This window comes from Aotus nancymaae, unplaced genomic scaffold, assembly GCF_030222135.1.
Source record: "Aotus nancymaae isolate 86718 unplaced genomic scaffold, 86718_ANA_hifiasm-v0.15.2.pri h1tg000028l, whole genome shotgun sequence".
Classification (NCBI taxonomy): domain Eukaryota; kingdom Metazoa; phylum Chordata; class Mammalia; order Primates; family Aotidae; genus Aotus; species Aotus nancymaae.
This window is the reverse complement of record NW_026988441.1, coordinates 28,089,561-28,101,603: the sequence shown is the minus strand read 5'-3', so window position 1 is coordinate 28,101,603 and position 12,043 is coordinate 28,089,561. Positions and strand designations below refer to the sequence as shown.

At 55.0% G+C, this 12,043-nt stretch overlaps 2 protein-coding genes across 2 annotated transcripts; both read right to left on the bottom strand.

Annotated features, from left to right (window-relative positions):
- Positions 1-1,448: 1,448 nt before the first annotated feature.
- CCDC194 (coiled-coil domain containing 194) lies at positions 1,449-5,095 on the bottom strand. The gene is made up of 4 exons (XM_064381660.1): positions 4,772-5,095; positions 2,676-2,772; positions 2,143-2,275; positions 1,449-1,599 (listed from the first exon to the last, which is right to left on the bottom strand). Exons 1-4 carry the CDS (start codon positions 5,093-5,095, stop codon positions 1,449-1,451), a joined length of 705 nt encoding a protein of 234 aa, XP_064237730.1.
- A 4,013-nt stretch (positions 5,096-9,108) lies between these two features.
- Positions 9,109-12,010, bottom strand: BST2 (bone marrow stromal cell antigen 2). The gene is made up of 5 exons (XM_021669213.2): positions 11,654-12,010; positions 10,766-10,841; positions 10,524-10,584; positions 10,067-10,214; positions 9,109-9,422 (listed from the first exon to the last, which is right to left on the bottom strand). Exons 1-4 carry the CDS (start codon positions 11,957-11,959, stop codon positions 10,082-10,084), a joined length of 576 nt encoding a protein of 191 aa, XP_021524888.2. The 5' UTR covers positions 11,960-12,010; the 3' UTR covers positions 9,109-9,422; positions 10,067-10,081.
- Positions 12,011-12,043: the final 33 nt, after the last annotated feature.

Here is a 12,043-nt window from a genome sequence, read left to right as displayed (position 1 = left end):
TTTTGGGAGGCCAAAGCAGGCGGATCACGAGGTCAGGAGATCAAGACCATCCTGGCCAACATGGTGAAACCCCGTCTCTACTAAAAACACAAAAATTAGCCAGGTGTGGTGGTGGGTGCCTGTCGTCCCAGCTACTTAGGAGGCTGAGGCAGGAGAATCACTTGAACCCTGGAGGCAGAGATTGCAGTGAGCCAAGACCGAGCCACTGCACTTCAGCCTGGAGACAAAGCAAGACTCTGTCTCAAAAAAAAAAAAAAAAGAAAAGAAAAAAGAAAGAAAACCCACCAATACAGTCATGTGAAATTGAGCAATATAAAAGTGTCAATATTTCAATGATTTTTGACCCATAGGAACAGCACTTTCATGAGATTCTCTTCCTTTTCATTGTACCTTTTATTTTTCTTGTGTAATTGCATTGGCTAGTATGCCCAGAAAAATAACTACCTGATAGTGGATGTCCTTACTGTGGCACTGATTTTCATGTGTTTTTTTCCCCCACAATTTACAAATTTTCTCATTTGATCTATTACTATAGTGATTAACAGACTTGGGAATATTGAATCACTGCTCCATCTCAGGCATGTCACCTTTGTTGCAGTGTGGTTTAAAAACAAGGGCTGGGCGCGGTGGCTCACACCTGTAATCCCAGCACTTTGGGAGGCCGAGGCATGTGGATCACCTAAGTTCGGGAGTTTGAGATCAGCATGGTGAAACCCCGTCTCTACTAAAAATACAAAAATTAGCTGGGCATGGTGGCGGGGTCCTGTCATCCCAGCTACTTGGGAGGCTGAGGCATAATTGCTTGAACCCGGGAGGCAGAGGTGGCAGTGAGCCCAGATCGTGCCATTGCACTCCAGCCTGGGCGACAAGAGTGAAACTCCATCTCAAAACCAAACCAAACCAGCCAGACAAACACGTTACTTGGTTCTTTTGTTTAAATTCCATCTGGGAGTTTTGTATCCTTCTCACAGGGTTAGGGATTTGTGGTTTTCCTATTGTGCCACTTTCGTCAGCTTTTGTTGTCAAATCAGCTCCCTATCATGAGTCCAATCACCCATTCTACAGATAGGATAAACTGAGACGCAGGATAAACTGAGACGCAGAGAGGGAAAGTGACCGTTTCAGGTCACTCCTGAGCCAGGGCTAGCCCTCAAGTCCTCAAAAATTGAGAGCAACACTGTTGTTAGAGGAGACTTCAAATCCCAGCTCAACACTAGCTCACTGCATGATCACGTGGGCCTCAGTTTCCCTGTCTGTAGAATAAGCACTTTACACGGTTGGAGAGAGAGGGCTGAGGCTCCTTTCTGTGCAGTGTCCATTCAGGGCGGCTCCAGGGTCTAAAGCCGAGCGTCGCATCCAGCGTGGGGGCGCCTCTATACACGTCCCGCAGAGTCCCCCCCACCAATGTCTGTCCTCCTGGCCGAAGCCCCCTTCCGGCTGGGGCGGACTCACCCTCGTGCGCGCCGCGTTGGCCGCCGGCAGCCCCCGGAGGGTCCGGAGCGAGATCGCGAGCGAGGGCTGGGCCGGGGTCGGGACCCCGAGCGGGGCCGCGGCCGGGGCACTCTGCGCTGGTGGCTCATCTCGGCTTCCAGGGCGTTACTGCCGGGAAGGGGGAAGGGGGCTGTCAGCTTCTGGACCCCTGACCCCAGACATCATCCGCTCTCATCCGCCCGAGCGCCCCTTTGCTGGGAACTCCATCCCCAGAGATCTGCATCTCCCAGGGTTTCCCGGTCCCCAGGATTCGTCATCTGTTCTCTACCCGCAGCCATTCCCGGGACCACTCCCTAGAGACTCCCAGCTCCATCCCCAGAAGCTCTGTCCCCAGGCCACCAGCCTCTCCCTCCATACTCCCTTTTCCTTGCACCCTTCTCTTCCGTTCTCCGTCCTTCTCGGGACCCCCACCGACGCTGGATCCTGGGGACCCAAGTTTCTAGAATGCCCGCCCCAGCCTGGAACCCCAAGAGAATCCACTCCCCTCTCCATCCTCAGGTTCCAACTCCAGAATCCTCCCAGCGTATCAAACAATGCCCCGCCCACAATGCCACACCCAAAGTGATGATTGGCCGAAATAATGTACCTTGCGCAGCCATTGGTCGCGCCCTCCCTGTCCCATCCCCGCCCTCGGGCCCGCCCCTCACTCACAAGCGTTCGCGCAGCGCCGCCTCTCGGGCCGCGCAGGCTTCGCTCTCGGCCTCCGCCACACCTGAGCGCCGCTGAGCCTCGTTCAGCCGCCGCGCAGACTCCGTGGCCACCGCCTCCCAGCGCGCCAGGGCTTCTGCGGGCACAGGGGGCGGGGTCAGGCTGGAGACCCCGCCCCCACCCGCCCCAGGCACCCCGGAATCCGAGTTGATATTCTGCATGCCATTTGCATGCTTTGCTTTATTTGAATTAAATTTGTGTGTGCCATTGCCTGGCTCCACGTGCTATTTGCATAGCTTTTCATAGGTTTGCATTGCTTTTGTGAGTCATTTAAAAGGTGTTGGCATGTTTTGTGGCATTTGCGTTGTTTTGTGACATTTGCATGGCCTCTGCATGTTGTTTGCATTCGCTTCATAAGTTTTAGCGTTTATTTCCGTGTTATTTGCATTACGTTTGCGTGCCTTTTTGCAAAGCTAGTATTCATCTAGGCTCCTCCCACCTTTAATCCCTGCCCACTCCCTTGCACCGCAACGCACCTGTCAGCGCCCCGTTCTCGACCCCCATCTGGGTCCCCTGTGCCTTGGCTTCGTCCATCTCAATCTTCAGTGTCGTTAGTTGGGTCTGAAGCCGGCTCTGAGGAGTGGAGGGGAAGTGGGAGGGGGTGTAGGCAGAGGAGGGGAGGAGTGAATATGCCTGGCGTTTTTGGGGACAGTGAGAAGCCGCCGAGGACCCTGTGTCCTGAACTTTGTGTGGAATGTCCTTTCGGGCCTTGTAGAATACAGAAGTGGCTTCTGAAGCCTGGGGCACCGAGTGGTGACAGCTGCCTGCCTGGAGGAAGATCTCTGCCCAGGTTCAACACCAGCAACCCTAAGCCACCGGAAAGCGGAGACTGCTTAGCTCTGCAGTCAGATTGAAGTTCCGCTTTCCGCTCCATCTGGGACTCGCTGATGGGGTTACAAACCACACAGGGGGCCGGGTGCGCCATGGCTCACGCCTGTAATCTCAGCACTCTGGGAGGCTGAGGTGGGTGGATCACTTGAGGCCAGGAGTTTGAGACCAGCCTGGCCAACATGGCGAAACCCCGTCTCTACCAAAATAATACAAAAATTAGCCAGGTGCGGTGATGGGCGCCTGGAATCCCAGCTCCTCGGGAGGCTGAGGCAGGAGAATAACTTGAACCTGGGAGGCGGAGGTTTCAGTGAGCTGAGATCCCACCACTGCACTTGAGCCTGGGCAACAGAGCAAGACTCTGTCTCAAAACAAAACACACCAAAACCCAGCAGCAACAAAAACCAACACAGGGCAATTTGATGCTTGACAATGATTGAATTTCTGGGGTATGTGTCCGTTGTCTCTGTAGGACACTCTGCAAAAGGGCTGGTCCAGCCTCCTCCGTACATCTTACAGCAAGGCGGCAGAGCCAGAACTTGAACTTAGGGGAGGCTGCTGTTAACCTTGACCGCTCTAGTCCCTTCACCTCTTGGTGGGGGCAGAAAAGGGGTAAGGGTTTATTTTTATTTATTTTGTTTTTTGAGACAGGGTCTCACTCAGGCGGGAGTGCAGTGGTGGCATCGCAGCTCACTGCAACCTCAGCCTGGGATTACAGGTGCCTGCCACCACACCCGGCTGATTTTTGCATTTTTAGTAGAGACAGGGTTTTACCACATTGGCCAGGCCGGTCTTGAACTCATGACTTCAAATGTCCACCCACCTTGGCCTCCCAAAGTGCTAGGATTACAGGCATGAGCCACCGCTTGCTCCCGGCCCCATTCTGATTTTTAAAATTCAGATGCTGCCCTATCGTGGCTGGACTAGGAGGGTGAGGTGGAGTGGGAGGTGTACCTGGAGGTATACAGTAGTCACTCCATAAATGGAAATGGTCGGGATTTTTAGGACAGTTCATTTGGCAGGCTCAGGGCTGGAAAGGGTTAAGAAAAAGTCTGAAGGGTGAGCCAGAGGAAAAAGAGGATCTAGCAGGTACCTCCCCCAAGAGGCCAACTTTAGCCTCCTAATTACAGGTGACTTGTGTGTCCTGCTCTCAAAATAGGGCTGCTGGAAACTTGCTGGAGTGGGGCTGAGTGGGGATATGGGGGCATGAGGGAGGGCCTCAGGTGGTCTGGGGTCTCTCCAGACACCATTTATCTGGCAAATGGCAGAGGACAGTGAGACTCTTTATTTATTTATTTATTTTTTTTTTTAGAGACAGAATCTCGTTCTGCTGTCCAGGCTGGAGTGCAGTGGCATGATCTCAGCTCACTGCAACCTCCACCTCCCGGGTTCAAGTGATTCTCCTGCCTCAACCTTCTGAGTAGGTGGAATTACAGGTGTGCACCATCACGCCTGGCTAATGTTTGTATTTTTAGTAGAGACAGGGTTTCGCTATGTTGGCCAGACTGGTTTTGAACTCCTGACCTCAGGTTATCCACCTTTGTGACCAGAAGGTAGACTCCATGGTGAACTAACATTGTAAGAGTTGGAAGGCATTAGGGTGCTATTTATTCTCAATGCCTTCTCAATTTGAGGAACTGGGGAAACCGAGGCACAGGGAGGGAAACCTGGGGATGTGTGGGCAGGCCCTCTCTTACCCCAGCATTCTGGATTCCCAGGCTCCCCCTCCACCCGGCCCACCTACCTGGCGGCCCTCACAGGCCTTTAATGCCTTCTCCAACTCGCGCCGGATACCTTCTGCCTGGTCCAGCTGCCTGGCTAGGGCCTCCTCCCGCTCGGCAGCCTCTGCCAGCCGGCGTCGCAGCTCATCGACCCCAGGCGGCGGGTCCCCGGGCGGCGCTGTGGCATTGACCCCCGCCTCTGGGCAGCGAGGTCCCCGAGAGGCCGAGGCGGCCAGATTCCAGGCTACCAGGGCCCCGCCGGCCGCCGCCGCAGCCAGGAACACGGCCACCCCGCACAGGGCGAGCACCCGCCAGGCACGCCCGGGCTCCGGCCCCGGCTCGGCCATGCTGCCGTCCACAGGTCTGGCCCCAGATGGCCACGAGCATTTAATTGGCACCTTGGGGCGCCAGGGACACCCACGGTTCCGCCCAGCCTGGCTGTGGCTTCCTGAGTCTGTTGGGAGGGGTTGGACCCCCTCCAGGGACTGGTCCATCCCGTCAAGCCCAAGAAAGAAGTAGGGGTCCTGAGTTCCTGCATCCCAAGCGTGCTGCCCTCCTCTATGCCTCAGTTTCCTCCTCTGTGAAAGGACTATTAACTCCTGCTCGGTAGGGTTTGGTAGGAATCAAGCCGGCACGTTTGTGGAAAGCCCGGAAGACCGCATCTGCAAAGGAGGTGCTTGGCTATCGTTTGGGGTTATGTTTTTCCATTCTTTTTAAATTTTATTTATATATTTATTTAGTTGCCCAGGCTGGAGTGCAATGGTGCAATCTTGGCTCACTGCAACTCCACCTCTCTGGTTGAAGTGATTCTCCTGTCTCAGCCTCCCGAGTAGCTGGGATTACAGGCATACACTATCACGCCTGGCTAATTTTTGTATTTTTAGTAGAGATGGGGTTTCACTGTGTTGGCCAAGCTGGTCTTGAACTCCTGACCTCAAGTGACCTGCCCACCTTGGCCTCTCAAAGAGTTGTTCATGTCAAAATCCCAACAGCCAGGCAGGATGCAGGGGCTCACGCCTGTAATCCCAGCACTTTGGGAGGCCAAGGTGGGCAGATCACATGAGGTCAGGAGTTCGAGGCCAGCCTGGGCAACATGGTGAAACCCCATCTCTACTAAAAATACAAAAAAAAAAAAAAAAAAATTAGCTGGGCATGGTGGGGCATGCCTGTAATCCCAGCTACATGGGAGGCTGAGGCAAGAGAATCGCTTGAAGCCGGAAGGCAGAGGTTGCAGCAAGCCAAGGTTGTGACATTGCACTCCAGCCTGGGTGACAGAGTGAGACTCCGTCTCAAAAATGAAAGAAGCAAAAAATAAAAAAAAAAAAAAGAAAGAAAGAAAGAAAGAAAGAGGCTGGGAGTGGTAGGTAGCTCATGCCTGTAATCCCAGCACTTGGGGAGGCTGAAGTAGGCGGATCACCTGAGGTCGAGAGTTGGAGACCAACCTGACCAACATGGAGAAACCCAGTCTTTACTAAAATTACAAAAATTAGCTGGGCATGATGGCAAGTGCCTGTAATCCTAGCTACTGGGGAGGCTGAGGCAGGAGAATTGCTTGAACCCGGGAGGCGGAGGTTGCAGTGAGCCAAGATCACGCTACTGCACTCCAGCCTGGGCAACAAGAGTGAAATTCCCTCTCAAAAATAAACAAACAAACAAACAAAAAACACACCAACGCCAAAGCAAAAAAATCCTACAATCCACCAGGATGGTCCCCACCCAGAGAACCATCCAGCCCAAACCACCAACAGAGCTGAGGCTGAGACCCTGCCCTAGACCTTGGGAGTGGGGAACGGGTGCTCCAGGCAGCAGGCAGAGCTTGGGCAAAGGCCTTGAGGCAAAAAGGAGCATGGCACAAGGAAAGGTGGAGGCGGTGAGCAAGGGGAAGTGAGAGGCAAGAGGGCCCGGGGGGCCTGGGGCAGGGGAAGTATTTGGGGACCCTCTCCCCGAGAAAGGTAGAGGCCTATTTTTTTTTTTTTTTTAAACAGAGTCTTATTCTGTCGCCCAGGCAGGAGTGCAGAGGTTCAATCTCAGTTCACTGCAACCTCCACTTCCTAGGTTCAAACTATTCTCCTGCCTCAGCCTCCTGTGTAGCTGGGACCATGGCACGTGCCACCACCCCCAGCTAATTTTTTGTATTTTTAATAGAGATGGGGTTTAACCATGTTGGCCAGGCTGATCTCGAACTGAGCTCAAGTGATCCACCTGCCTTGGCCTCCCAAAGTGCCGGGATTACTGGCATGAGCCATTGTGACTGGCCAGAGGGCTTTTTTTTTTTTTTTGAGACGGAGTTTCACTCTTGTTACCCAGGCTGAAGTGCAATGGTACAATCTCGGCTCACCGCAGCCTCCACTTCCTGGGTTCAAGCAATTCTCCCGCCTCAGCCTCCCGAGTGGCTGGGACTATAGGCGTGCGCCACCATGCCCAGCTAATTTTTTTTGTATTTTTAGTAAAGACGGGGTTTCACCATGTTGACCAGGATTGTCTCGATCTCTTGACCTCGTGATCCACCCTCCTCGGCCTCCCAAAGTGCTGGGATTATAGGCGTGAGCCACCGCGTCCGGCCGGCTTTTTTTTTTTTTTTTAAATCCCACTGACCGTCTGGGCCAGGGACTATGGGACTGAGGACGGTGCAGAAGTCTGGGACGAGGGGCTCCTGGCCCCATTACCGCAAACAGGAAGTTGCAGTTGCAGAAACAATAGCTGGGCTTCTGGGAGAACTTGGAGGAAGGAAGATAACAGAGAGGGAAGTGACTATGAGGCCTGCGAGGACCAACAAGGTAGGCGAAGGGTCTGTTGGGATTGCAGCCCTCAGCTGTGGAGAAGCAGAGAGACTCTCTGGGGGAGGGGTTCCCAGAGCTGGGTGCTGCAGAATGAGTAAGAGTTTGGGGAACGGCGCCGGGTGCGATGGCTCATGTCTGTAATCCTAGCACTTTGCGAGGCCAAGGCGGGTAGGTCAGGAGTTGGAGACCAGCCTGGCCAACGTGATGAAACCCCCGTCTCCACTAAAAATACAAAAATTAGCTGGGTGTGGTGGTGCAGTCCTGTAATCCCGGCTACTCGGAAGGCTGAGGCACGATAATCACTTGAACCCAGGAAGCGGAGGTTGCAGTCAGTCGAGATTTCGCCACTCTACGCCAGCCTGGGCGACAGAAAAAATCTTTTTTTTTTCTTTTTTCAAAAATAGAGATGAGGTTTCACCATGTGGGCCAGGCTGGTCTTGAACTCCTGACCTCGTGATCCATCCATCTTGGCCTCCCAAAGTGCTGGGATTACAGGCGTGAGCCACTGTGCACGGCCGAAAAATTCTGTTTAAAAAAAAAATGGGGGCTGGTCGTGGTGGCTCACGCCTGTAATCCCAGCACTTTGGGAGGACAAGGCAGGCATATCATCTAAGGTTAAGAGTTCCAGACCAGCCTGACCGAGACGGAGAAACCTACCTCTCCTAAAAATGCAAAATTAGCTGGGTGTGGTGGTATATGCCTGTAGTCCCAGCTACTCGAGAGGCTGACGCAGGAGAATCGCTTGAACCCAGGAGGCAGAGGTTGCAGTGAGCCGAGATCGCCCTATTGCACTCCAGCCTGGGCAACAAGAGTGAAACTCCACCTCAAAAAAAAAAAAAAAAAAAAAAAAGGCCGGGCACGGTGGCTCATGGTTGTAATCCCAGCACTTTGGGAGGCCGAGGCAGGTGGATCACCTGAGGTCGGGAGTTCGAGACCAGCCGGACCAACATGGAGAAACACTGTCTCTACTAAAAATACAAAAAAATTCGCTGGGCATGGTGGCGCATGCCTGTAATTCTAGCTACTCGGGAGGCTGAGGCAGGAGAATCACTGAACCCGGCAGGCAGAGGTTGTGGTGAGCCGAGACTGTGCCATTGCATACCAACCTGGGTAACAGGAGTGAAACTCTGTCTCAAAAAAGAAAAAGAGAGAGTTTGGGGGATGAAGGTGGGGGAAATTTCCTGACGAAGATATGGCCTGTGTGTGTGTACAGATCCCAGTTTAAATCCCAGCCCAGCATGTTCTGAAGGCTGGAGGGAAGCAAGACAAGGTTTCTCTCAGATACAGCTTCAGTTTCTTCCCTGGAACCCCAGGCATCAGGAGAGGCTGTAGGGAGGAAATGAGACTATAACACCGGGAAAAGGGTGAGTCCTGATGAGGGTGCGTAGTCCATCCTTATGTGGCTCCCAGCAGAGAAGGCTGGGAGGAACTGGGGTGGTGCCTGCCCAAACTCCGTGGGCTCCTGAAAACGCCCTGGGGCAGGGAAGGCAAGGTGTTGTCGTCAACGGGGATCCATCCTCACCTGCAGGGGAGGCCCCAGACGCTTGGGGACTAACACAATGACACTCCAGGAACTCGAGTAAGGTGTGCCCCCCAAAGGAAGTGTTTATTTTTGGAGCTCGAAGACTCCAGAAAAAAGCACCTCCCCCCCAAAAAAAACCATACCAGGCAGCAGGTGCACCTTACCGCACCCCATGCTCAAACTCAGGGCGGGAGACAAGAGGAGGGAATCATTCCCGGCCCGGCTCTGGAGGGAGGCAGCTCTGTGTCCCCACACCCAGGACTGCCCCATGGCCCCTCCAGACCTGCTGCCCCATGACCCTCCCAGAACCGATGAGATCACGGGATTGTCCAAGCGAAAAGCCGAGCAGGAACCGGCCCTTCGAAGCTGTGCCTAAAGGACCAGAAGAGGAACTAAGGGCCAACTCGAGGAAGCAGACACTGGCCCCGCCCCCATCGATGGACCCGCCCCACTATTTACATGCCCTTCCCCTCCGCCCATAGACCCGCCCCCAACTATTTATAGGCCCCTCCCTCCGTCGATAGACACGTCCCCATTGATGGCCCCGCCCATACAGCTGTAAGCCCCGCCCCACTCCGGGGCACCCTTCTCTTCTCACTGGATTCCCCTTCCCTCCCATTGATGGCCCCGCCCATACAGCTGTAAGCCCCGCCCCACTCCGGGGCACCCTCCTCTTCTCACTGGATTCCCCTTCCCTCCCATTGATGGCCCCGCCCATACAGCTGTAAGCCCCGCCCCACTCCGGGGCACCCTCCTCTTCTCACTGGATTCCCCTTCCCTCCCATTGATGGCCCCGCCCATACAGCTGTAGGCCCCGCCCATACAGCTGTAAGCCCCGCCCCGCTCCACGGCACCCTTCTCTTCTCACTGGATTCCCCTTCCCTCCCCAAGACCCCTCTCCTCTGCGCCCAGTCCCCTCCCCTGCAGCCCCTCTCTCTAGACCTCGAAGTCCCTGCTTCCCTGCTCCCCTTCCCCAGCTTTCTTCTCCCTCCCGGGGCCGCCCCCTTCTCACTGACTGGCTTCCCGGGATCTCAGAGGAGCCGAGCGCCGAGGCCCAGCAGCAGAATCGGGAGCAGAGGCGCCGCTGCGGAGCTGGTGTCCTTCAGGGAGCTGGCGGAGTCCTTCTGGTCCGCGATTCTCGCGCTTAAGTCCTGGTTTTTCCTCCTGCGGTACAGACAGGGGCAAATCAGGCATCTGCCCGACCGGGCTCCTGCCGCCCTCCCTGTAAGTCCATCGCCCCCCGGAGTTCCCCCCGCACCGCCCCAATCCAAGTCCCTGGGGAGGGAATGGACGGCGGCCACCCAGGGCTCTGTGACCCTAGGGGCTAAGTTGTCCTTTTGTGGGACTCAAACCTTACCCCCTGGGGCAATGGGGATTTTGGGAGCCAAGGAGATCCTCGGTCTCGGGGTAGGAACGCGGGGGTGAGAGGGGTGTGGCGGGTGGAGGGTAGCAGAGGGAAAGGTTATCTCTGACCTCAGTCGCTCCACCTCCATAGAGGCGTCCTGAAGCTTCTGGTTCAATGTAGTGATCTCTCCTGGTGGAGTGGGAGGACAGAATCAGGGGGCGACTCAGCACGTGGCCAGGCTCTGGCCCTGCCCCACTCTGGGACAGGACCTCCCCCTTACCCCAACCTCCAACGCTGGTCTCCCTGCCTCCACCTTCTCTTCCATTCCTGACTTACCCCTCCCCAGCCCCTTCCCTTCCCTCTTCCTTACCCTCAAGCTCCTCCACTTTCTTCTCCGCATCCAGGGAATGGGCCTTCTCCTTATCCAGGGAAGCCATTAGTGTCATCTAGAACAGAGAGAAGGGTCAGAATCTGGGGTTCTGGCCCTGGGCTGTTGCTCCTGGGACTGGGACCTCCTCCCTAGGTCCTGGGGCTTAAATGCAAATCCTTTTCGGGTTTTATTCCAACCCTCTTCTGCACCGTGATCTTTAAACTTGAAGAACAGCCACAACCACACACTCACCCAGGGCCACCCATAAGCGTATGAAGCGCCCCCCGCCACCACATGGCAACTTGGAGGCTCTGGATAACCAAAGTTTAGTAGACATTTCCAGATGGCCCAAGAAAAGTTAGAGGGCCCTACCAAATCCAGAATACAGTGGGACTTCCCAGCCCAAGTGACATGCCCAGTGACAGTTTCAAGAGCCCCCATATCAGGACCCGGGTGAATCTATTTCAGTTTATCGGGGATGAAGTGGAAATTTCAAAAGCCTCCTTTTTCAGAGTCTGGTGAGGTCCCCATTCAACCCTGAACTCCCCCAGGACTGGTGCCCGTGAGGAGTTTCAAGCCCCGCCCCCGATAGCAGTGCCCTGGAAAGAATTTATAAATTCACCTAAGTCCCAGTGGGATACTGAGGTCCCTGATCTGGGGGATCTGGGGACTTTTAACGCCTTGTCCCTACACTAGTGTCCCGGACTGGGTCAGAGGGCCCCAAACCCTGGTAGGTAAACCTAGGTCTCTTGACGTGGGGACCCAGCAACAGTTTCAAGACCTCCCCTGCATCTCCCTGGAGACCCACTCTGTGTCAGATTTCTGGGGAGAGTTTCTCGGCCCCCTGCCCCCCAGCACTAGGCCATCCAAAGGAATTGAGATGCTTACCACAGTCTCGTTGTAGGTGGCGACCTGGGCCTCAGCATCCCGGAAGCCGTCCTGGGCCCGGGTCAGCTCTTCTTGCAGGAAATGGGTGACATTTCGACACTCCATCACTGCCCGGTGTCCCTCCTGGCAGGCCTCGCTGTTGGCCCTTTTGACGTAGATGATCAGGAGCACCCCCAGAGCCAGAACCACTATGACCAGGAGCGCCACAACTCCTGCCCCCACTAGAAGCTTACAGCGCTCCTTCCTCTCATGCTTCAGAAAGTCATCCATGGGCACTAGGGGATAGTGAAACAAAGTAGGTGCCATCTAGATCTCTCCACTAGCTGAAGGGAGTCTGGCCTGGGAGGGTGCTGGAATCTTCTGCGGGCCTCCCCCTTATTAGCATAGAAG

Coding starts and splice junctions, on each gene's coding strand:
- CCDC194 (XM_064381660.1), bottom strand. CDS start 5,095: ATGGCCGAGCCGGGGCCGGAGCCCGGGCGTGCCTGGCGGGTGCTCGCC. Junction 2,276..2,675: donor CGAGAACGGGGCGCTGACAG/GTGCGTTGCGGT, acceptor CTGTGCCCGCAG/AAGCCCTGGCGCGCTGGGAG. Junction 1,600..2,142: donor GCGGCGCTGCGCGAACGCTT/GTGAGTGAGGGG, acceptor CCTTCCCGGCAG/TAACGCCCTGGAAGCCGAGA.
- BST2 (XM_021669213.2), bottom strand. CDS start 11,959: ATGGCACCTACTTTGTTTCACTATCCCCTAGTGCCCATGGATGACTTT. Junction 10,842..11,653: donor CCACCTACAACGAGACTGTG/GTAAGCATCTCA, acceptor TCTCTGTTCTAG/ATGACACTAATGGCTTCCCT. Junction 10,215..10,523: donor ATGGAGGTGGAGCGACTGAG/GTCAGAGATAAC, acceptor TCTGTACCGCAG/GAGGAAAAACCAGGACTTAA.